The sequence below is a fragment of the Mus caroli genome, chromosome 10, assembly GCF_900094665.2.
Source record: "Mus caroli chromosome 10, CAROLI_EIJ_v1.1, whole genome shotgun sequence".
NCBI classification, from domain to species: Eukaryota; Metazoa; Chordata; class Mammalia; order Rodentia; family Muridae; genus Mus; species Mus caroli.
In genome coordinates this window covers 57,347,622-57,370,381 of record NC_034579.1, presented here as the reverse complement: position 1 = coordinate 57,370,381, position 22,760 = coordinate 57,347,622, and the positions used below count along the sequence as shown (strand labels likewise).

The following is a 22,760-nucleotide window of genomic DNA, read 5'->3' as shown; positions in this document are numbered from 1 at the left end:
CTGGACACAGAAACGGGAGAGGGGTCAGCAATGAGGTCTCTATGGGCCTGATGCAGGTGCAAGACTAGCGGTTACTCTCAGGCAGGGTCTCATAGCCCAGGTTGGCCTCAGACTTGCAGTGTAGCTAAAGATGACCTTGAACTTCCCACCTCCTGCCTCTCTACCTCTGTCTTACTGGGATTATAGGTGTCTACCAACATGTGTTTGCTGTGGCTGGAACCTTGGGCTTTGTGCGTGTTAGGCCAGCAGTCTGCCAACTGTTAACAACTGCACTCAATTCTATAGTAGTAAAGAGTTTGTCAGACATGTGTCCAGTTGGGGGCAGGACTGAAAGTAACAAATGCTAATTTACTGAAGAGATCTCTGAAGGGTTCACAGGCTAGACAAAGACATCTTCACAGTATCGTCTTATCAACAAGTCTTGTGTGTGTGTGTGTGAGAGAGAGAGAGAGAGAGAGAATATAAGAGAGAGAGAGTATAAGAGAGGGTCCTGCCAGGCGTGGTGGCACATGCCTTTAATCCCAGCACTTGGGAGCCAGAGGCAGGCAGATTTCTGAATTCGAGGCCAGCCTGATCTACAGAGTGAGTTCCAGGACAGCCAGGGCTACACAGAGAAACTCTGTCTTGAAAAACCAAAAAAAGAGAGAGAGAGAGAGAGAGAGAGAGAGAGAGAGAGAGAGAGAGAGAGAGAGAGAGGTCCTAGTATGTTCTGAGCATCACAGCCCTTTTGTGGAAGTTAGAAGATGAAAGACAGACAGACAGACAGACCATAGCAGGTTCTTACTGTCTTATCAACAAGTCTTGTGTGTGTATTAGAGAGAGGTAGGTCATAGTATTGTATGTTCTGAGCATGGTAGCCCTTTTATAGAGATCAGAGGACGAAAGAGACAGACAGACCATAGCAGGTTCTTAGCATCAGAATTCATACATGACAGTCAGGACAGCCTCCGGCGAGTCTGTTGTATCACCTTTTACCTGTTCGCTTCTCCAGTTCGCTATTTCTATTTCCACAGTGTGGTGTCTCGCTGCGCTGTTGAGGGTTCTCCATTTTGAGGCTCCCAGTACTGCCTGGGCCTGAGCACTTCCTGAACAGTAGCTGTCTCCAGGGGTTCCCCCAGCCCAGCTTTCACTATAATTTTGTTTCACATTTCGGGTTACATGACAATTATGATGTCGCTTCTTATCCTGGGCTGTGGTGATCTTTTGCCCTTCTTTTGAAATGTTTTCGTTCCCGCACGTGACATGATTGTAATCTTAGTACCCTGGAGGATTGGTGGCAGAACCATTTAAGCTCATGACTTCAAATCCACCCTGGGTGACACAGAGAACATATGGCTCATTAGATACAAATTTCACCTTGCCTTATTATTGTTGTCTTTTTCAAGATGGGGTTTTTCTATGTAGACCTGGTTGTTCTGTAACTCAGGCTAGCCTTAAATCCCACCTGCTTCTGCCTCCCAAGTCCTGGGGCTAAAGGCCTATGCTACCACCTCATGGCTGCTTTTTCAATTTTAATTAACTTTATTTTTTTCTAGCTGCCCACGCCCCATGGTTGTTTTTGTTGTATCTTTTTCATCCAGAATATCACGTGAAATTAGAATTTCACATGAATGCATCGCTTTGGTGGCTAGTTTGTGGGGCTAGGGGTCTTTTCTCCCTCATTCCTCTCTGCATTGTGCCTGGTATATGTGGGTACCATATAGATGTTGGTTGAATTTGGTGATCATAGTGTGAAACTCTCTCTCTGTATAGTCCTGGCTGTCCTGGAACTCACTTTGTAGACCAGCCTGGCTTGGATAATAAGTTTTTAGAACCCTACTACTATCTAGCATAGCATTTCTAGACCTGCCATAGGAGGTATTCCATGATAGAGGCTCAATCAATTTTTTATTTATATATACATATATACATATGTGTATATGTATATATATATATATGTATATATATATTATGTATATATTATGGACTCTTTAGAGACAAGGTCTCATTTAACCTAGGTTAGCCCATGTTCTCACTATGTGGCAAAGGATGGACCCTCTAACCTCCTGAATGTGGAGAATAAATGCCTGAGCTAATTCCAGGCTTATCTCTCTCCTTCCTCTCTAACACTCTTTTCCACTCCCTGGGAAACAGCTGTCACTCTTTTTTTGGGGGGGTGGGGGGTGGGATGGGCATGTTGAGACAAGGTCACGCTGCAGCTGTGGCTATCCTAGAACTTGCTAACATTGACCAGGTTGTGGCCTCAAACTGTGAGATCCATCTGCCTCTCAAATCATGGAATTAAGGGCCTCACATGGAATTTGCCTCACAAAAACTGCAATCTTTCTTTTTGTTTATTTCTGAGTCAGGGTTTCTCTGTGTAGCCCTGGCTATTCTGGAACTCACTCTGTAGACCAGGCTGGCCTAGAACTCAGATCCACCTGCCTCTGCCTCCTGGCTGATTTATTTTTAAATATGGGCATGTGCCAGACTGGAGAGATGGCTCAGGGGTTCACTGGCTCACTGGCTGCTCTTCCAGAGGTCCTGAGCTCAATTCCCAGCATGGTGGCTCCTGACAGTGGGATCCGATGCCCTCTTCTGGCATTCAGGTTTACATGCAGACTGAGTGAGGGCTCATACATAAAATTAAATATGTGCGCGCCTGTGTACATGTACTGGATCCGAATACACTGAGCCCTCTTTCTGGCCTCTGGAACCTTTGGCCTCTTGTGCCTTCTATTCATTTCTGATCTGTCCCATTAAAAGTCCAATTTTATCTAAGTTCTGAACTGAGCCTGTCAAATTTTCAGAATGTCGGCACTGGAACAGATTGGAATGGGGAAAGACTCCCTAGCTGCGAGCCTCTGTGCACTCTCATTCTATCCCAGTGGTTTGATACAGCCTGTCAGTGTAGCTCTTTCATTAACTACTCATCTGGCTGGGATGAGCTCCGCATTTATTTAGTTATTAATTTTGCAGACTAGTGTGTGCTGCCACATCCCCTGAAGTCACCAAGTGTAACGAGTGGGTTCGCAAGTATCTCACAGAGCATCCCCACTCTCTGAGCACGATTTATTTTGTGGCTGTTACAGGTAATGCATTGATTTAAAATGTATAATCCTAACAATTATATGTTACTTGTAGTGGCAACCTAACTAAATATTGAGCAATCAATGGGAAAGATACTGCTTTCTGCAAGTGTGTGCATATAGCTAAGGGAGGAGGCACAATCTCTGGGAGAAAGGTGTGGAACTCAAATAAGGGGTCGGGGAGAGGGGCGTCCTGAGTGACTGACTGGCTGATGGGAGTGTACCCTGGCATGGTCCCTGGCAAGATGCTCTGGCAGATCCTTGAGGTGGCATAGAGGGTTAAGAAAGGCTTCATCCTGACCTGAATTTGATACCTGGCACTCTAATGGTGGGAGACAGTTAACTCCACAAACTAATCCTTCTTGAACTCCACATGCTGTGCAGTGTACCAACACAGACACAGGCAGGCAAGATGATGATGATGATGACGATGAAAGAAAAAGGAAATGGGATGTTCTTCAAAGTTGACATCAGCTGGATGATGGGTGTGGTCCACCCGTGCACCTGTTCTCCACCCTGAACAGACGTGACCCAGACAGACATGACCATGCGTTTTCAGCTATTTCTTGGTCGCTTTGGTTCCCCACAGAGCCAACCCCTCCCAACCTCTCAGACAGGGTCTTACTATGTAGCTCTCCCTGTCCTGGAACTCCCTGTGTAGACCAGGCTGGCCTCGAACTCTCATGGCTCTGTCTGCCTCTGTCTCCTGAGTGCTGGGTTTAAGGTGTGTGCCACGCGCTGAGTCCACAGCAGTTCTCAGTGTTTGCTGTATTGCACTGCTGTCATGGTTAGGTCAGATTCCCTTGGCTTTGGTATAGATAGTTAACAAAATATTTAACAAATATTAACAAAAAGATGAATTCCATACAGCTATTGGGATAAGTGCACCTTTATTTGTCTTTTCTTTTTTCTTTTTTTTTTTTTAAGATAGACTCTTGCTCTATACAGCTATGGCTAACCTGGTACTTGATATGTGTCCAAGGCTGGCCTTGCACTCATTGCGGTCCCCCTGCCTGAGACTCCCTTGGGTGCTGCAATCGCAAGCATGGTCGTGGTTTTGTTTGTTGTGTGGTCATTTGAAGGCAGGGTCTCACTCTAGCTGATTCTCCCGCCTCAGCCTCCAGAGTAGTAGTCAACTCTCACCTGCCTAGATTCAGTACTCTCGTCCTGTCCCATCTGTCCCCTGCCCTCATCTGTGAATTAGTTGAAAATTTGTACAGGGCAGGGCAGTCTGGAGGATGGTGTAAAGAGGGAAATCTGGGAACAGGGGATTATGTAGCTCATTAGTAGAGCACTTGCTTAGCGTGCAAGAAGAGTGCCTAGGTGCAAGCGGAAGTGCTAATAACGAAATTAACGTGGAAACAAATGCTGGACATGAAAGCAGGCCTTCGTGGCAGCCTACAAGCCTCAGACGGGAGGGTGATGGAACACAGGCCTTCCGGCCCTCGCTCTATTCCGAGTTCTGGTTGTGGGAATCTGTTCTGAATCCAACTGCAAGTGGAAAACCCATTTCTGGCCTCGCAGCCAGGCAATCCTGCCAATCCTGCAAATGTACTGCAGAAACTTTGGCCCCAGGAGGCAGGAGCTGGGGCTTGCTTCCTGAGAATTGTGCAGCTGTCAAGGTGACTGTGATGGGGCTGTGATCAGTCTCTGTACAGCTTTTTGGCAGTGACCTTGGGCCAGCCGTGCTTGCCACAGCTACTCTGTCTGGTCCTCCGCCACTAGAGCCTTTGCCGCTGTTACAGCAGACTGCAAGGGAGCTAACAGGAGGAAGGCTGCTCTTGGTCCTGCCTTTCCTGGAGTCTGGCAGGTGTCATGTGGTGCCAGCTCCCTAAGTCTACCACTCACTGAGCATGGGTGCAGTCCAGGTGTGTGTTTGTGTGTGTGTGTGTAAGTGATGGAGCTAGTGAGCGGTCGCGGATGTTCAATCCCGGGCTCGGGTTCAGCTCCTGGGGAAGTGGCTGGTTGACCACTAAGTCGGTGTGCAAGAAGCCTCAACCTGGGAACCCCGTCGGAGGCTTGAGAAGAGAGAGACTTGGTTGCAAGTGATGATCTTGGGAGGAGAGGAGACAGAAGACAGACCCCCCCGCACCCCCCCCCCCACACTCACACACAGGTTCAGGTTGGAGTCTGCCTTCTGGTAAGGCGGGTTTCTCTGGGCACTGAAGGTCATCAACAGCTTACATACATATGCAGTCTTCCATCTCTGTAGTCACCGAGAGAGTGTATTCTGAAAACTCCACCCCTTCTCCTGTCCACATCCTGTCCTTTTTCGCTTCTAAGTGGCTGATTGTCATTTTTCAGTCCGACTTTATCGTTGGACATTTATTGACAGAAATCAAATCGCTGTTTTTAGGCCAAGGGCCGGCTGCACCGAGGTGTGGTTCCCAGGAATGAGACACGCAGCCCAACAGCTGAGCCTGCGCTGTCCTTACTTAACCTCCCTGCCTTCAATATCGCCAATATTTAGCCTTGCCTTATAAAGTCAAAATGCACAATACCTTCCAGGGTTGCTGTGAGCCCCGATGCCCCCTTTGGCTCAGGGGCTATCTCCTGCCCGGTGATACAGAGTAGCGCGCCCCTCCCTGCGCCGACCTGCCCTGGTGCCACCCAGAGGTTCCTGCTAAGGGAGACTCCGCCATCCATCCGATGGTGGCGACCTGGGGGATTTGAGAACATTGTCTTTTGCAGAAGCCTCCTGTGATTTCGGTGGCGGCGACCAGATCCTCTGCAGAGAACTCCATGTCGCAGCTTGTGGCTGCCTGTGTCCTGTGGTGAGAGCCCAGCCTCACAGGAGATCCTTTGTCTGGGATAGTGCTAGGCTGCGAAGATCACTTTGGAGTCTCTAAGCTCTGCCTTGCCATTGGCTGCACTCTTTGTGGGGCTGTTTTTGCAAAAGGCATGCCCAGCACGTCTACAGTGCTGGCAGGCCAGGGCTGCCTTGAAACACCATGATAATGATACCAAAAGCAGTTTGCAGAGCTGCTCTCTGTGGAGGCTTCCTCTGCAGAAGCAGGCAAGATGGCTACCTCGTGGGCTTCGCCGTGAAGAATGCAGAAGCTAATTAAGACAGACTTTTAGGGGGAAAGGGGGCATTTCCCTCCATCTTTATTTATGCAAGGTTGTTGGCTGTTTTTCTTTCAAGTGACTTTTAAAGTATACATTTTGCATAAGCTCTTTAGGGTCTGACTGACTAACATGTTGATGGTATAAAATGATATAAGTAGTTTTTACAGAGAAGTAGCAAAAATTTTGGCGGGCGGGAGGGGGAGAAGGGTGGGAGCTGATCTATATAATAATAATAATAATAATAATAATAATAATATATATATATATATAAAAATATATATATATATATAAATGGAGGCTCACATTTCAATTTTATTTTTTTTTTAATTTTAGGTTACAAAAGAAAACAAGAGGCCCCAGAGGGAAAAGAAGCCCAAAGTTTTAAAGGTAATCAGCTCTTGATTAAATGCTATCTGTGTTTTTCCATTTTATACAGTATACAGTATTTTTCTGTCATCTGAGGGTGAATTTACAGTATAGGGGATTTGGATTCTCCCAGGTTGTCAGTGCTTACATGAATTTTCACTCAGCCAGAGTTGCCCGCCTCCCCTCCCCCTTACGGTCCACATTAGCATCCTTCATTTGCAGCTTATAAATGTTGCAGAGAAGGAAAAGTTTATATGCAAAGTGTTGAATAATCCCTTCTCCTCTCCAGCCCCCTTTGTGCCACCTGCATCTGTGGCACATTAGCCCCATGGTAGAGAAGTTGACAGCTATGATTCATTGTGATTTAAAAAAAAATTTTTAAACACCTAGAAAATACTATATTGTAAAACCTGATATGTTATTTTCCCGAGAGTGGGGGAGGAGGGAATGACCTTAGAGGTTTTAGTTCAACTTCAAATGCCTCGAGACCTTACAGTTAAACTCTAATGGCTTGATGTGAAGTGCTCACTATGCTATAGTTAATTTTGGCTGCCATAGATTTAAGGAATCAGCATGTTCTACTTACTTCGTATAGATTGCATGCTGAGGGTTCAACGGTAACCTGATTTGCTTGCTAGCTCGGGATCTGTTTGCAGTTTCGTTATGGTATGGAAGAGTTAATTTAAAAGCCTACGGCCTCACTAGAAGTTCGAGGCTAGCCACATAGCCTCGCCCACTGCTCACAGCTTTCAGATCTCAAGCTCTACACTGCGATACTCTAGGTGTTAGCAATTGTTTTCAGCACGGAGGGAATATTAAGCAGGAGAACCATGTGTCTACAGAATTGTTCGGTGTGTTTAATGTAAAGGGGTTTAAATGTAATTGCAGCTTGGTGTTTGCAAATAAAGTTGTAGCCCTCCAGCGTGCTGAACTGTGGCAGATGCCGACTTCATTTGCTACCCCCGTTGTGTGACTTTTGAATGCTGGCACTGAGAGCCAGGCATTGCCTTGCATGCTGGTCTCACTGACCACCTTGAGGTTTCTGTTTCCTGTGTGCACACAGCAAGGGCAAGAATATTTAGTCATCAAAGAAGAAGTGCTTACTAGAAATTGACCACAGAGTCAGCAGAGTGGTAGGCTCTGTGGAATGAGTGTGACCGTGTTGGCATGCATTTTCATGAGGTCTGAGCAAATCAGGTAGGGATTGTTTGTAGGGTATATGAGCCAATTTATGTTTTTCTTCATGTGATCCGTCCATTGGTAACCTTTTATACCTCCCAACTGTAGCCCGTCATTGACTTAAATCCCTATATTGCCTGTAATCCTACCACTTTGGAGGTAGAAGCTGAAGGATTAGGCATTCAGGGCTAGCCTCAGCTACATAGTGAGTTTGAGGCTAGCCTGGGTTACTTGATACCCAGTCTTAAAACCATAATGAAGCTATTTTATTTAGTCTTGCTGTTGTTAATGGCTCATAAATGGGTAGGTATGTGTACAGGCATGCTCACATGCACACTGTAAGTTTTTTTTTGTTTTTTGTTTTTTTTTTTTTACACTGTAAGTTTAAATGCCCATGCAAGAGACAGATTATGTATAGAACTAATCATAGACCGTGTTGGGGTGTGTGTGTTGGGGTGGGGTGGGGCTATGTTTTGTTAGTCTATGTGTCTCCTGTCACCTTTGCCTGTCAGAAGTAAATGCAGCATGTGCTTCTTTGTGGACTCATGAAGCAGACTGTGACCCTGTGGTGGCCTAATTTCTTCTGTCCCAGCTAGCAGGACTGAATTCTCTCTGTACTTGGTGTCTGTTGAAGAATCTGGAATTGAAGCCGGGTGTGGTGGCGCATACCTTTAATCCCAGGAGGCAGAGGCAGGTGGATTTCTGAGTTTGAGGCCAGCCTGGTCTACAAAGTGAGTTCCAGGTCAGCCAGGGCTATACAGAGAAACTCCGTCTCGAAAAACAAAACAAAACAACAACAACAAAAAGAATAGGGAATTGACAAGAAATGAAAACAATTTTCTATTTATTTATTTTTCTAGAATAAACATGGTCTTTTGGTGGAGGGGTGAGTTTCAAATCAAGGTTTCTCTGTGTAGCCCTGGCTGTCCTTGAACCAGGCTGGCCTCGAACTTAGATCCACCTGCTTCTGTCTCCCAAGTGCTGAGACTAAAGGCATGTGCCACCACCACCTGGCTGGAAATGGTATTTTGAATTTTTTATATATTTCTGTGTATGTGTAAATGAGTGCAGGTATATGTGGCCTCCAGAAGAGGGCAGCAGATCTCAAGTTCTGCAGTTACAGGTGGTTATGAGTCACCTGACATGTGCAAAGGAAACAGTAGCAGGTGCCCTAGCTCGGAGAGATTCACCTGTCTCTGTCTCCTGAGTGCTAGAAAGATGTGTGCCACAACAACCTGTTTGTTGTCGTTGTTTGTTTTTTGTTTTATATTTTCTGTGCTTTAAGACAAGGTTCTCATCATGTAGCACAGGGAGGCCTGGGAAGTTGCTCTCTTACCTCAAGCTCCAGATATTCTTGTCTCAAACTTCTAAATGCAGAATTTCCAACATGAGCCAATATTACTAGCCAAACTGAATTTGTTTAGTGTTGGGATTTAAAAAAAAAATTTTTTTTTTAAATTTTAGATATTTTTAAAGAATCTTGACAATTTTTAGTCCTGCTCATTTTTTTAGTATCCTGTCATGTATATATCCATACACAAATATAAAAATTAAAAAATTCTTTAAAAGAAAGCTTTATTTCTCTGTATCATAGCAGCAGTACTAATTCAGATTTGAACCGTAGGTGTGTGAAATTCAGCTAGAGGAAAGATAACCGAGGAGTTAGTTCTTTGGCAGGTTGTGCAGGAAGGATTAGGGATAGTGTATATAGCTTCAGCTGGACATTGGGATCGAGAATGCAAAGGCTCTGTCTAACTATACTCCTATGCAGGGCTCATTGATGGGACTCTACAGGTAGATTTTTGGCCCTGTCTTATTTCTCTTTTGCAAAGGTGGCACTGTTCCAAAGATCTGATTTACCTGTGATCACCCTGACCCCCTAGACCTTCAAATATCCCAGGTCCCCTGTCATGATGAAGGGCCAAATGACTGATTGCCAGATTCCCCCGTCTCCCCCATCCTCACCTATCCAGGAGGTAGTTAGATGAGGAATCTGATGATAGAGGAAGTTGAATGTTACATCTATTATAAGTACACTGTAGCTGTCTTCAGACACACCAGAAGCTGCTTGTGGACGTTGTACATCGTGGTGCGCACTAGGCTCCGCACCACGATGTACAACGTCCACAAGCAGACCAATCATGTGGTTGCTGGGAATTGAACTCGAGACCTGAAAGAGCAGTGAGTGCTCTTAACTGCTGAGTCATCTCTCCAGCCCCATTTATTCTTTAATAAAAAACAAACAAGCCCGGGCGGTGGTGGTGTACGCCTTTAATCCCAGCACTCAGGAGGCAGAGGCAGATGGGTTTCTGAGTTCAAGGTCAACCTGGTCTACAAAGTGAGTTTTTGGACAGCCAGGGCTACACAGAGAAACCCTGTCTCGAAAACAAACAAACAACAAAATCCTGGTTGATCTAATTGGCTTTCATTACTTATTTATCTAAATTGATCTTTTAAAAGGTTATTAGCATATTAATTATACATAGTACTGTATGGTTCTCCATTTTGTATGTCTGCATGTTTATGGTGTACAAGCATCTGCAGAGGCCAGAAGTCCCAGTCACGTTGCTTTCTCAATTTCTCTCTAGTTTATTTACCAGACAAGGTCTCTCACTAAATCTCAACCAAGCCCCAGGGGTGCCTCTTATCTTCCACCACCAGGAAGAGAGAGACATTTCAAGTGTGTCCTAGAGACCTGAACTCGGGTCCTCATGCTTGTCCAGTAAGCAGTTTGCCGATGGGCCATATGTGTCCATATGTATCAGAACCTCGTTATGATCTTTAATGTGTGTGATGCTGTATTTTGATTGCCTGCACCCTCTATCACTCTTTGTGTCCCTCTCCTTCTGAGTAGTCAGTCTTCCACTATGTTCCTTGGCTGGCCTGGAACTTGCTGTGTAGACCAGGTGTCTCTTCTTCATAAGTGCCGAAATTAAAGGTATGTGTCACCATGCTTGTGCACGTGCCTGTGAACGGCAGAAGAAAAAAAGTTAGAGTCCCTGGAACTTTGTTTAACAGTTGTTTGTGAGCCACCATGTGGGTGTAGGGAATGGGGTCTGGTCCTCTGTAACAGCAACAAGTGCCCTTGAGCCATGTGTCTAGCCCCACCTCCCCTGTCTTTTATTGGCTCCCAGAGTGACAGATGTATGTAATCACCACTTGAGGCTTGAGCCAACTTGTGACAGACAGATATACTTTGAGCCACTGTACTTGGGGTGCAGAGTTCAACCCCCAGAATGCACTTCCAAAAGTTGTCCATTGACCCCCAAATGCACACAGGAGAACAGACTAGGAAGGAACATGTCAGGATAGGGAGGGCAGGAAGAGGCTAATATGGGCGGTGTCATCAGAGCATGTTACATACTGAGGGAATTACGGAAGAATTAAGAAATAAGAGTGTTCTGTTTGGTTGGGTTTTTCTTTTTTGAGATATTGGTGGTCTTTTAACAAGGATTCCAGTTGGGCAGTGGTGGCGCACGCCTTTAATCCCAGCACTTGCAAGGCAGAGACAGGCAGATTTCTGAATTCGAGGACAACCTGGTCTACTGAGTGAGTTCCAGGACAGCCAGGGCTACACAGAGAAACCCTGTCTCGAAAAACCAAACCAAACCAAACAAAAAAAAAAGGATTCCAACCAGGATAATGGAAATAATAAATAACATCAGTGGGGTGGGGTGAAGTCCAGGCCATGCTAGTTTTGTAGCTCACCTGTCTGTCTTAACAGCATCTCTATCCAAGTGGGCTCTCTGGGGAGAGACATACAACAGTCATCACTTGGACCCTATTCCTTTGTTGCCAAAGGGACATTTGCTTATACTTGGTTATAAGATTTCATTAAAGTAGTCTCAGTGTTTGAAACAGCAGGGTGAATAAATTGAGAAATGTCAGGGAATGGTAAACCAGGAAGCTGTCTGCAGAGGCAGCTCTGTGGAAGTGATCTTGAATCAACACTCCCTCGTGTTTCCTTCTTTGATGATGCTGTCAAAGGGGGAAACTTGAATGGGGGTGGGGGAACAGGACATTAAGGCTTGTGTCACACTAGCAGAAGGCATGGTGTGTGCATGTGAATGTGTGATCTTGAATGGAACAATATTCAGAATATTGGAAACCAATATCTTGCCTCATTTAAATACTCCATAAAGATTTCTTTCTGAGAAATAATAGTAACCAATAATGGCTATGTGATTTTCATGTACATACAAAATGATGGACTGCAACGGTGTTTGCCCAGTGTGCGAGAGCACATACGCGTGCATGCGCGCACACACACACACACACACACACACACACACACACACCACACACAATCCAATGTGTTTCCTGCTCTCTAGGAGATTAAAGGTTTACAAGAAAAGGCAAGCTAGAAAACAGGTGAGTAAGTTAGAGTGTGTTCATTGCCTGGAAGGAAAGGAAGTAAGCAGACTGCTTTTTAGGGTTTTGTTTCATAGTGTTCTGAAACAGGATGCTGGGGTTTTCAGTTGTAACTTTGAGACTAATTCCTTCACTTGTCAATTGTTACTATGTATTCTAGGGCTTTGTTACATAGACTTGATACCTTGTTTATTTCTGAAGCCCAATAGTCTATTCACATGCAAGATAATTACAGACTAGCTAAGGACCCCCCCCCATACACATATTTATTGCAACATTGCTTAAATATTTTTAAATGACTTATTTTTACTTTGTGTGCATTTGTGTTTTGCCTGCGTGTATGTCAGAGTGAAGGTGTTGGATCTCCTAAAACTGGAGCTGCAGACAGTTGGGAGCAGGCATGTGGGTGCTGGGAATTGAACCTAGGTCCTCGGAAAGAGCAGGTAGTGCTCCTACCCATGGAGCCATCTCCAGCCTCTTTACATTTATATATATGAGGAGGAGCGGAGGTGAGGGTTGCTGCTGGTGGTGGCAGCCGCAGTCACAGCTGCAGTTCACTTCTTTAATCCCAGAGTTTGGGAGGCAGAGCCAGGCAGTTCTCTGGAGTTTGAGGCCAGCCTAGACTACAGAGTGAGTTCTAGGACAGCCAGGGCTGTGTTGAGACCCTGTCTCAAAATCACAGAGAGAGAGAGAGAGAGAGAGAGAGAGAGAGAGAGAGAGAGACTCGACATCCCTGGCTATAAAGTCACCACTTATAGATGACTAGAGAGAGAGAGAGACTCGACTTCCCTGGCTATAAAGTCACCACTTATAGATGACTATAAAGATGACCTTGCTCTCTGTTGATGGAAATTTTTTTCTATGGCCTTCACAGTTCTGGGCAAGTAATCTCAGACATCTGCATGTAAGAGACTAGTGGGCGAGAAGTTTCGAGGCTAATGGGAGGATCCATAAGAAATATGAGTTTAGTTGGGCCTGGTGATGAAGCCCATTACTGCGGAGGTTGAAAACAGGATGAAACCTGCCTGGTCTGCAGAGTTGAGACTTTATCTTTAAACAAACAAACAAACAAACAAACAAACAACAACAACAACAAGAGTTGCCTGGTGATATAGCTCAGTCTCTAGAGTGCTTGTTTAAGTGCGAACAAAACTCTGGTTCCATTCCCATTACCTTACAGACCATACGTGGGACACACAACTGTCATCCTGGCACTATGTCCCCCCACTCAGAAGGTGGATGCAGAAACAGCAGCTTCAATGTTATCTATCCTGTTACATATTGTCTGGGTTACATGAGACCCTGTTATAAAAACTAACACATGCACATGTACACACACAGATACACATACACACACAAATGCAAACATGTGCATGAGGTGCAAGGCTAGGAGAGAATAATTTTCACCACAGGACAGGATTGTGTGTGATTTCAGTGCTCTCAGCTTGGCACAGAGAGTTATTCCCATGTGGTGCAGTGTAACCATGTTCATTCACAGGCACACATGGGGAATCTGGTTTGCATGCCCAGAACTGAAATGTAAGGTTTTGCCTAGAAATGATCAGACCTATTGCAGGGCTGGATTCTCACTAAACCAGCCATTTGTTTATCTCTGCAATGTGAAAATTTCTAATAAGCTGACATGCAGGTCCAACTACGTGTGTTGGTGGCTCTTACGTGTATAGAGAGGCTGGGAGGAAGGGAGGGAGGGAGGGAGGGAGGGAGGAAAAAAGGGAGGGAGGGAGTGCCTTGAGGTTGAGGCCATCCTGGCAACCAACTGAGAGCCAGGCTAGCAGTGCTATAAACCAGCCTTGAGTCCATGCTGTGATTTCTAGGAATTAGTGCAGAGAATTGGAGTATGTACAAGGCAAGTAATGTTGAATGGGCTGCAGGAAACCTCCCCTCAGGTGCTTCCAAAAACAAAACTCTGTGTGTGTGTGTGTGTGTGTGTGTGTGTGTTGTGTGCTTGTGTGTGTGGTGTGCCTGTGTATGCCTTCCTTGTGTATGTGGTGTGGGTGTGGGTGTGGGGTGTGGGATATGCCTGTGTGTGCCTGTGTATACCTTGTGTGTGTGTGTATGTGTGTTGTGTGTAACTATATCTGTGGAGCCCAGAAGTCTATGTTCAGCATCTTGCTCCCCCTCTCCACTTTTCAAGGCAATGAACCTGGAGCTCACAGATTGGCTGGGCTGGCCAGCCAGTGAGCTCTAAGAGTCAGCCTGTCTCCAGGCCACATGTCTCCTAGTGGTCGTGTTCTAGGCATGCGTGCACAATAAACACCTTAGGGTCTTACCCTCTCCTGGTCCCCGTCTCTGCTCGGATAGTGCCAGATTCATGATACTGAGGGCCACGTTCCCTAGTCTATGCTTTCCCCACGTTTATTAAAATATATTCGATTGTGAGACACACAAATAATACTTGCTAGTCATTTACACTGTTGACTTTTATCTTCAAATTACAAAGATGTCTGTAATAGAATGTCTTTGGTCAAAATTTACATTTGTATTATTTGTGGGGATAAGTGGCTGTATAGGCCACCTTGAAGTTGTGGAAGTCAAAGACTTCCTGTGGGAAGTCAGTTTCTGAACCATGTCCACTCTCTTCCTCCCTGCCTTCCTCTCCTCCACCCCCTGCCACCCCCTGCCACCCCCTGCCACCCCCTGCCACCCCCTGCCACCCCCCAGTTTCATTCATTCAAGTCAGTCCTAGTAGCCTAGGCTCCTTTGCATCTGCAATCCTTCTACCTGGGCCACTCTGCAGCTAAGATTAAAAGTGTACACCAATACTCACAGCTCAGAATAGCTTTCAATTATTGTTGCTGTTGTTGTTCCCAAGACTGAACTTCTCTGTATAGTCCTGGCTGTCCTGGAACTCTGGAGACCAGGCTTAAACTCACAGAGACCCACCTGCCTCTGCTATCTGAGTGCTGCTGCTGCTGTTTGCTGTATTCTGTCTGGGTCAGAATCTGTTCTAACAGGCCAGGATGCTCCAGCATTTCTGTCCTCGATCCTGGCACCTTCTATGTATACAATACAGTTCTCATTTCCTAGACTGAATTCTCCTTTGCTAGATCTGTGCATTATTGATCGTTTCATTATTGCCTTGTTTATTTAATGATGAAGTTTTCTTGGAAACCTTATATTTATTTATATTGTATGTTTTCATGGACGCCAGGGATTACCTGTCAGTCACTTCTCTTTCTCTACTACGTAGGGCCCAGGGCCCTACCGGCTCACTGTTCCTGGCATCAGGAGGCTCCCCCCCCCCCCAGCTCCCATCCACTGAACTATTTCACTCTGGCTTCCTCTTTTCCTTCATTCTGAGCTACCAGTAACTTTGGCAAAAGTGGCAAATGGGATGAACAGGCGCTGTAACAGTGGCAGGGAGACAGGATATTGTTTGTTTGGGTTTTTGTTTTTGTTTTTGTTTTTTTTTTTTCTTTTTTTGGTTTTTTGAGACAGGGTTTCTCTGTGTAGCTCTGGCTGTCCTGGAACTCACTTTGTAGACCAGGCTGGCCTCGAACTCAGAAATCTGCCTGCCTTTGCCTCCCGAGTGCCGGGATAAAAGGCGTGTGCCACCACGCCCGGCTAGGATATTGCTTGTTTGTTTGTTTGTTTTTCCCAAAGATTTATTTTTTAGTATAAGTTCACTGTAGCTGTCTTCAAACACACCAGAAGAGGGTATCAGATCTCATTATGAGTGGTTGTGAGCCACCATGTGGTTGTCTGGATTTGAACTCAGTACCTTTGGGAGAGCAGTCGGTGCTCTTACCCACTGAACCATCTCACCAGCCCAGGATATTGTTTTTAAAGCATAGAAATGGCAAACATCTTCAGTTCTGAAGAGTAGACAGATAATAGGGTATGGTTGTTACTCAGTGTTAGAATGATCATTTTGAAAGCTCAAGGCCCTAGGTTTGTGTGATTGATTGATTGATTGATTGATTGATTTGGGACAGGGTCTCTACATAGCCCTAGATTTCACAACGCAGGCCAGATCTGCTTGCTCTCCATGATGCCTGGCAACATCATTTATTTTCGAGATGGGGTCAAAGCCCAAGCTGGCCTCTATCTGGTAACACCATGCCTGCCACACTGTCTGAACCTGGAATTCCAGGCATGTGTCACCAACTCAGCCTGTGACTCTAATTAGTTTTGACTGTAAGTCAAGCTGCAGTCAGGTTACCACAGGCAGCACAGACACTGGAATGTAACACAGGCTTCATTTCTCTCTTATCTGCCTGCTTAGCTCCTCTTGCCCCCGCCTTATCTCACCTGTACCACAGAAGGAAGGAAGGAAGGAAGGAAGGAAGGAAGGAAGGAAGGAAGGAAGGAAGGAAGGAAGGAAAAATTCCAGCTGGGATGATAGATCAACCCCTCAGTCTGACCTCAGTCTGATTTCTCCAGACCAGGGCAGCTCTGAGGGAACGGCTTGTCTCTGGTCAAGATAACAAAAAGTGTGCAGAGAGTGGCCCTCAGGCAGACACAGGAAACAAAGTCCACAAAATACCTTGTGACCCCTCAGACAAGGTTTACTAAGGCCAAAGCTTAATGCACGGGTTGGGGATTTAATTTAGCTCAGTGATAGCTAGAGGCAGGTCTTGGATTTTGTCCACTGTGCAGGAAATCCAGCTCTGTCATATCACTGAGTTTGGCCAATTTTATATTTTAAATAATTTTTCATATATATATTTCCAAATATATATATATATTTTCAAATATATATTCAAGTACATGTATGTGTGTGTGTATGTATGTATGTATATATATATATGAGACATGACATATATTGAGACACGTTCTCACTGTAGCTCTGATAGTCCTGAAATTCACACTCTGTAGACCAGTCTGACCTCAAACTCTCAGAGATCCACCTGCCTATGCATCCAGAGTTCTGAGATTAAAGGCGTACACCACCACCACTCAGCTCTTGTGGAAAGTTTCAAAACTAGTGTGTGTGTGTGTGTGTGTGTGTGTGTGTGTGTATAATGCATACATATGTATGCATTCATCTTGATGTCATTGCCATTTGAAATTCATTTTTATTGCCAATTTATAGTGGATATATTTATGGGTTTTTGTTTTGTTTGTTACAAAAATTAATTTTTAAACTTACACTACAAAATGACATTCTCACCAGGCAATAGTGGCACATATTTTTAATCCCAGAACTTGGGAGGCAGAGACAGACAGATGTCTGCATTCGAGAACAGCCTAGTGTACAGTGTGAGTTCCAGGACAGTAAGGGTTACGCAGAAAAAACCTGGCTCAGAAAGAAAGAAAGAAAGAAAGAAAGAAAGAAAGAAAGAAAGAAAGAAAGAAAGAAAGAAAGAAAGAAAGAAAGAAGGAAGAAGGAAGAAGGAAGGAAGGAAGGAAGGAAGGAAAGAAAGAAAGAAAGAAAGAAAGAAAGAAAGAAAAGACCCCAAAATGTTATTCACTTTGATGTGAGGTGGAATGACCTTTTTCGAGTGTGTATTTCATACAATGAAAGATTCAGATTGTAAATACAATGTCCCACCCGTTTTGAAGAATACATGATAAAACTCTCATTGTCTCCATCATCATCCCAGCATGGCTTTGTAGTTCTTTAAAGCACAGATGTCAGTCTGCCTCAGGAGTGCTGGGATTCAAGGCGCGCACTGCCATGCCTGCAACACCTGCTGATTTCTTCTATCTGTAGATGTGCTTCTGCTCCTCCAATCCAGACTCTATAAGTAGATCAGTAAATCGATGGACAGAAATGCCATTAGTGATATTTTGTTGCTTCAGGTGGTCTCGCTGAAACCCGCCCCGACTCGGGAATCACTGTATTGGACAGGCTGTCCTCAAACTTACCAGGGTACCTGATAGACCAATGTTTTGTTAAGTTTGAAGTGGGGTCTCAGGTAGCCTAGAAGGACCCTCACCTTCATTATAAATGTGCACTGTCTTTGTTTTTCTTTTCCTTTTTAAAAGACTTATTTATGTATTTTATGTATGTGAGCACACTGTAGCTGTACAGATGGTTGTGAGCCTTCATGTGGTTGTTGGGAATTGAATTTTTAGGACCTCTGCTCGTTCAGTCCCTGCTTGCTCTGACCAACATATTTATTTATTATTATACATAAGTACACTGTAGCTGACTTCAGATGCACAAGAAGGGGACGTCAGATCTCATTATGGGTGGTTGTGAGCCACCTTGTGGTTGCTGGAAGAGCAGTCAGTGCTCTTACCCACTGAGCCATCCCGCCAGCCCTGTCTTTCTTTTTCTTAAGATACTTGGATTATAAGTTGTTTTTCTTGCTGCCTTTATTACAATATAATTCACAACGCGCACACACACACACACACACATACACACAAACACTCTCTCTCTCTCCACATACACACACACAATCCTGTAGCTTTTACTATATTTACAATTGTATCATCATGCTCAATTTAAAAAATATTTTTATTACTCCAGCATCTTAGCTCTTGCCTACAAGTCTTCCATCTACCTTAACCCACAGTGGTCACTAACCTGTCTGTTTTGTGGGGTTTTCTCTTAGATATCTCATATAAATGAAATGATACAAATCTTGTTTGTTGCTGTATGTCTATAAATCAAGCACTTGGAAGGATGGGACAGGAGGATGACTGTGATTTCAAGTCCTGCTTGCAGTGTGTGGCAATAGTCTTTCTTAAAAGAAAAAAGAAATCGGGCTGGTGAGATGGCTCAGCAGGTAAGAGCACTGACTGCTCTTCTGAAGGTCCTGAGTTCAAATCCCAGCAACCACACGGTGGCTCACAACCATCCATAATGAGATCTGAAGCCCTCTTCTGGTGTGTCTGAAGATAGCTACAGTGTACTTCCATATAATAATAAATAAATCTTACCAAAAAAAAAGGAGAAAAAAGAAATTACTGGGAGGGAGGGAGGGAGGGAGCCGTCTCAGTGGTTGCGAGCGCTTCCTGCTGAATCCTCCATCCCTATCTACATCAGCTGCCTCACTCACAACCACTCCAGCTCCTGGGGATCCAATGCCTTCCCCTGAAGTCTTGACAGGATTACAACAAGTATTCTCCATCACACCTCACAGTTCAACCAGGGTTTTACATTTCATCTTATGCCATTTACCTCTTGGGTTTTGAGATGGTTTCTCAACATAAAGACCCTGCTAGTCTCAATCAAACTTGGAGCTTCCTGCCTCTGCCTTCAGAGTGCTGAGGTTAAGGGCTGGTGCAGACACGCCCAGCTATTGCCTGAGCTCTTTTTAAAAAAGTGTGTGTGAGTGTTTCGCAAGTGTGTGCCACATGTGCGCTTGGTGCCTTTGGAGGGATAAAGAGGATGGCATTGCCTGGGGCCGGGGTTACAGATGGTTGTGAGCCACCACGTGGATCCTCTTCGAGATCAAGCGCTTTCCAACCCCTGAGCCACCTCGCCAGCTCCTGATGTCATATTTAGACAGTTTCCTGATCCAAAGTCATTCTTCTTGTCTTCCTCACTGAAGTGGGACACCAACAGTTTCTGCTGTTTGCTCTTGTCTTTACTACAAGGATTTCTTCCTGAGCAGTGTCCCATTGTTAAATATACTTCGTTGTGTTTATCCAGCTTTCTTTTTGGTTGACACCTGAATTGTTTCTTTCCCGACTATGGAGTCTACTATGAGCATTTTTATTCACGGTCTTACGTGAGGAGAGACAGAACATATGCTTTCACTTGTCCTGGATAGATGGGGGTGGAATTGCTGACTCACAATGATGTAACGCCTTTCCACTAGCAGTAATGAGTTTCAGTTGCTAGACAGCCTTCCGAACAGTGGGACCTGGCCCATTTTGCCTTTAGTCATTCTAAGCCCAGCTACATCATTTGGATCCCTAACCCATGGTGTGCTCTGGATTCCTTGTTTTTCAGTCAGGGTTTTATGTAAGCCTTCTGGCCTCTGACTGACTATATAATAGGCTTGCCTCAAAATCCTGATTCTTCTGGTGCTTGCTCTCTCTCTCTCTCTCTCTCTCTCTCTCTCTCTCTCTCTCTCTCTCTCTCTCATTGGCCGCCCTGGAAATCTCTAGAGACCTGCTTACCCCTTGAGGCAGCCGTCCTTTTGCAATCTCCAAACTACTCTAGCCACAGGTGTCTGCCACCATGCTTGGGTTAGGCTATATTTTGTTGTTGTTTTTCTCCGTTACAAGAGCCCAGGGTAGCTCTGATTACACCATACTCCTGCCTCAGCTTCATGAATGCTAGGGTTACAGTTGCAAACTGTCACATCTGCCTCACAGTGTGATTCTAGAATACCACCTTAAAACTTGATTGTCTGTAGTGTATTTTGCTATTTTAATTTTTTTCTTTTGAGGTCTGTTTATGTAGCTCCTGGTGGCTTTGTTTGTTTTTGTTTTTGTCTTAGCTTTACAGAAAACCTTAGCTCTACGAATGAACGAATGAATGAATGAATGAGATTATGAATGATGGTTTGGATTTTTCTCCCTTGGACTCCCTTTCAATAAAGGGGATTTTTTCACTTTTCCTTAATAATTCTTTTGATTAATTTCTTTTTCTTATTAAAATAGACTGTCACTGTGAATCCTAGGGTAGCCTTGAATTGTTTGCTTCTTTCTGCTACAGACTCTAATGACTACTGGTAGAGCCACCCACCAGGCTTGGCTAAAAACAACAGTTGGGTTATTAGATTTTGTTTTGAGGAAAGTTGTGTCCTCTATATATAGTCCAGGCTGGCCTGAAACTCATTGTGTAGACAGCAGAGGCATAGTACAAACTCAGTGTCCTATCTCCTCCTCCCCAGGGCTGGGTTTATGGTTGGGAGCAACAGCACCCTGCTTTATTTAGGATGTACATGTTTTTGTAAAGAAACCAAAGAAAGGGGATCAAAGAAACTTGATCTTGGCTTGTTGATCACCTTTCTTTCTTTCTTTTAAATATTTTCTTTATTTACATTTCAAATGTTATCCCCTTTCCTGGTTTCCTCTCAGAAAACCACCTATCCCATCCACCCTCCCCTTGCTCACCAACCCACCCACTACTACTTCCTGGCCCAGGCATTCCCCTACAGTGGGGTATCGAGAGTTCACAGGACCAAGGGCCTCTCCTCCCACTAATGTCCAACAAGGCCATCCTCTGCTACATATGCAGCTGAAGCCATGGGTCACTCCATGTGTACTCTTTGGTTGGTGGTTTAGTTCCTGGGAGCTCTGGGAGGTACCGGTTGATTCACGTTGTTGTTCCTCCTATGGGGCTGCAAGCTCCTTCAGTTCCTTTGGTCCTTTCTCTAGCTCCTTCATTAGGGACCGTGTGCTCAGTCCAATGGTTGGCTGAGAGCATCCACATCGATCACATTTCTTTGTAATAGCAGTTTCCTTTCCAGAGGGGAGCTACATGCAAAGTTCTAGCTCTTGAAGTATGAAGGAGATCAGAGGACAATTTTCCTGTTCTTCAACTCTATTTGGGATTATGAATATCTAGGGCTTTCTATGTAGGATGGGCTGGCCTCATACTCACAAAAAATTCAACGGCCTCTGATTAGAGTTTATAAACCCAAGGTTTTCATGCTCTCCCACAGTTCTGTGTGGCTGTGGATAGAAGGGATGTGTGGGTTAGGGGGAATAATAGGATAGCCTCATCTCCTAGAGATAGAGAGAGATCCTATCACTCAGAGTCGGAGTAGATGTGGTCCTCTCAGCTGGCTCCTTGATAACCTACTTAGCCTCCTAGTTGCAGGGCAATGCCTCTGCATCAGATATTCTTCTGCATGTTGGCTATTAGTAAGGAACTGGATGCAGCTTGCTACAGTTCAATGTCAAGGGGGATCAGATCTGAGGCTTCCCACTATTTTCATGCTTCAGGGTCATGGTGACTTTGTAGAATGTGTAATGGGGCTATTTCACTACTCCCGCCCCATTGCCATTGTGAGAAAGGTCCTACTGTGTAGCATAGGTTGGCCTTGACCTACTACTCCTAGTTCCACCTCTAAAGTGCTGGGGTTATAAAATTGCACCAAACTCTATGTGTGTGTGTGTATCTCCTGTAACTGGAGTTACAGGCAGTTGTAAACTGCTAGATGTGGATGCTGGGAACCGAACCCAGATCTTCCACAGAGCAACAGGCTCTTGTGTTGTATTATAATCCCAAGTGCATACATACAGTGTGATTTGCTGCTTACTGTCATTTCAAATGCCTTTCCCACGGTTCTTTAATTGCCCACAGCTACTACAACTATGTATCACCCAGTTACTGCAAGGAATCCATGAACCTGGTTTATTGAGCCAGTTCTTGCTTTCCTTGTAATAACAGTTCCATGGATTTATTATTTGTTTTACATTTTATTCACCTGTTCTGTTTATGTGTGAGTGTGTTAGTTTGTGTGAGCGCCCATGTATGTACACATGTTGACTGACCTGTGCTGATGTACCATCTGGAGATCCAAGGACACTTTTTAGTAGTTTCACTGAGGTATTCATACTTGGTGGCAATCATCTTTACTCACAGAGCCTTCCCTCCAACCCCTAGTAGAACTGTTTTTAGTGTAAGGTTTTAGCTCTGTATTTTATTACACAGTATGTGTGTGTACTGTACTTACACAAGCTTCCTTATTTAGGGTTTATAATGTCAAACTCATTCACTAGATCAATAATTGGTTTTGCTATTTGATACTAGGGTTTGTTTGTTTTTGTTTGGTTTGGTTTTTCGAGACAGGGTTTCTCTGTGTAGCCCTGGCTGTCCTGGAACTCACT

General features: G+C 44.7%; 1 protein-coding gene across 2 annotated transcripts in view; it reads left to right on the top strand.

Annotated features, from left to right (window-relative positions):
• Tet1 (tet methylcytosine dioxygenase 1) overlaps positions 1-22,760 on the top strand; it is a 71,442-nt gene that overhangs the window by 8,041 nt on the left and 40,641 nt on the right. For both annotated transcript variants that reach the window (XM_021175119.2, XM_021175118.2), the window contains exon 2: positions 6,471-6,524. In XM_021175119.2, coding sequence (XP_021030778.1) covers positions 6,471-6,524 — 54 coding nt within the window. The remainder of the gene's footprint in view (positions 1-6,470; positions 6,525-22,760) is intronic.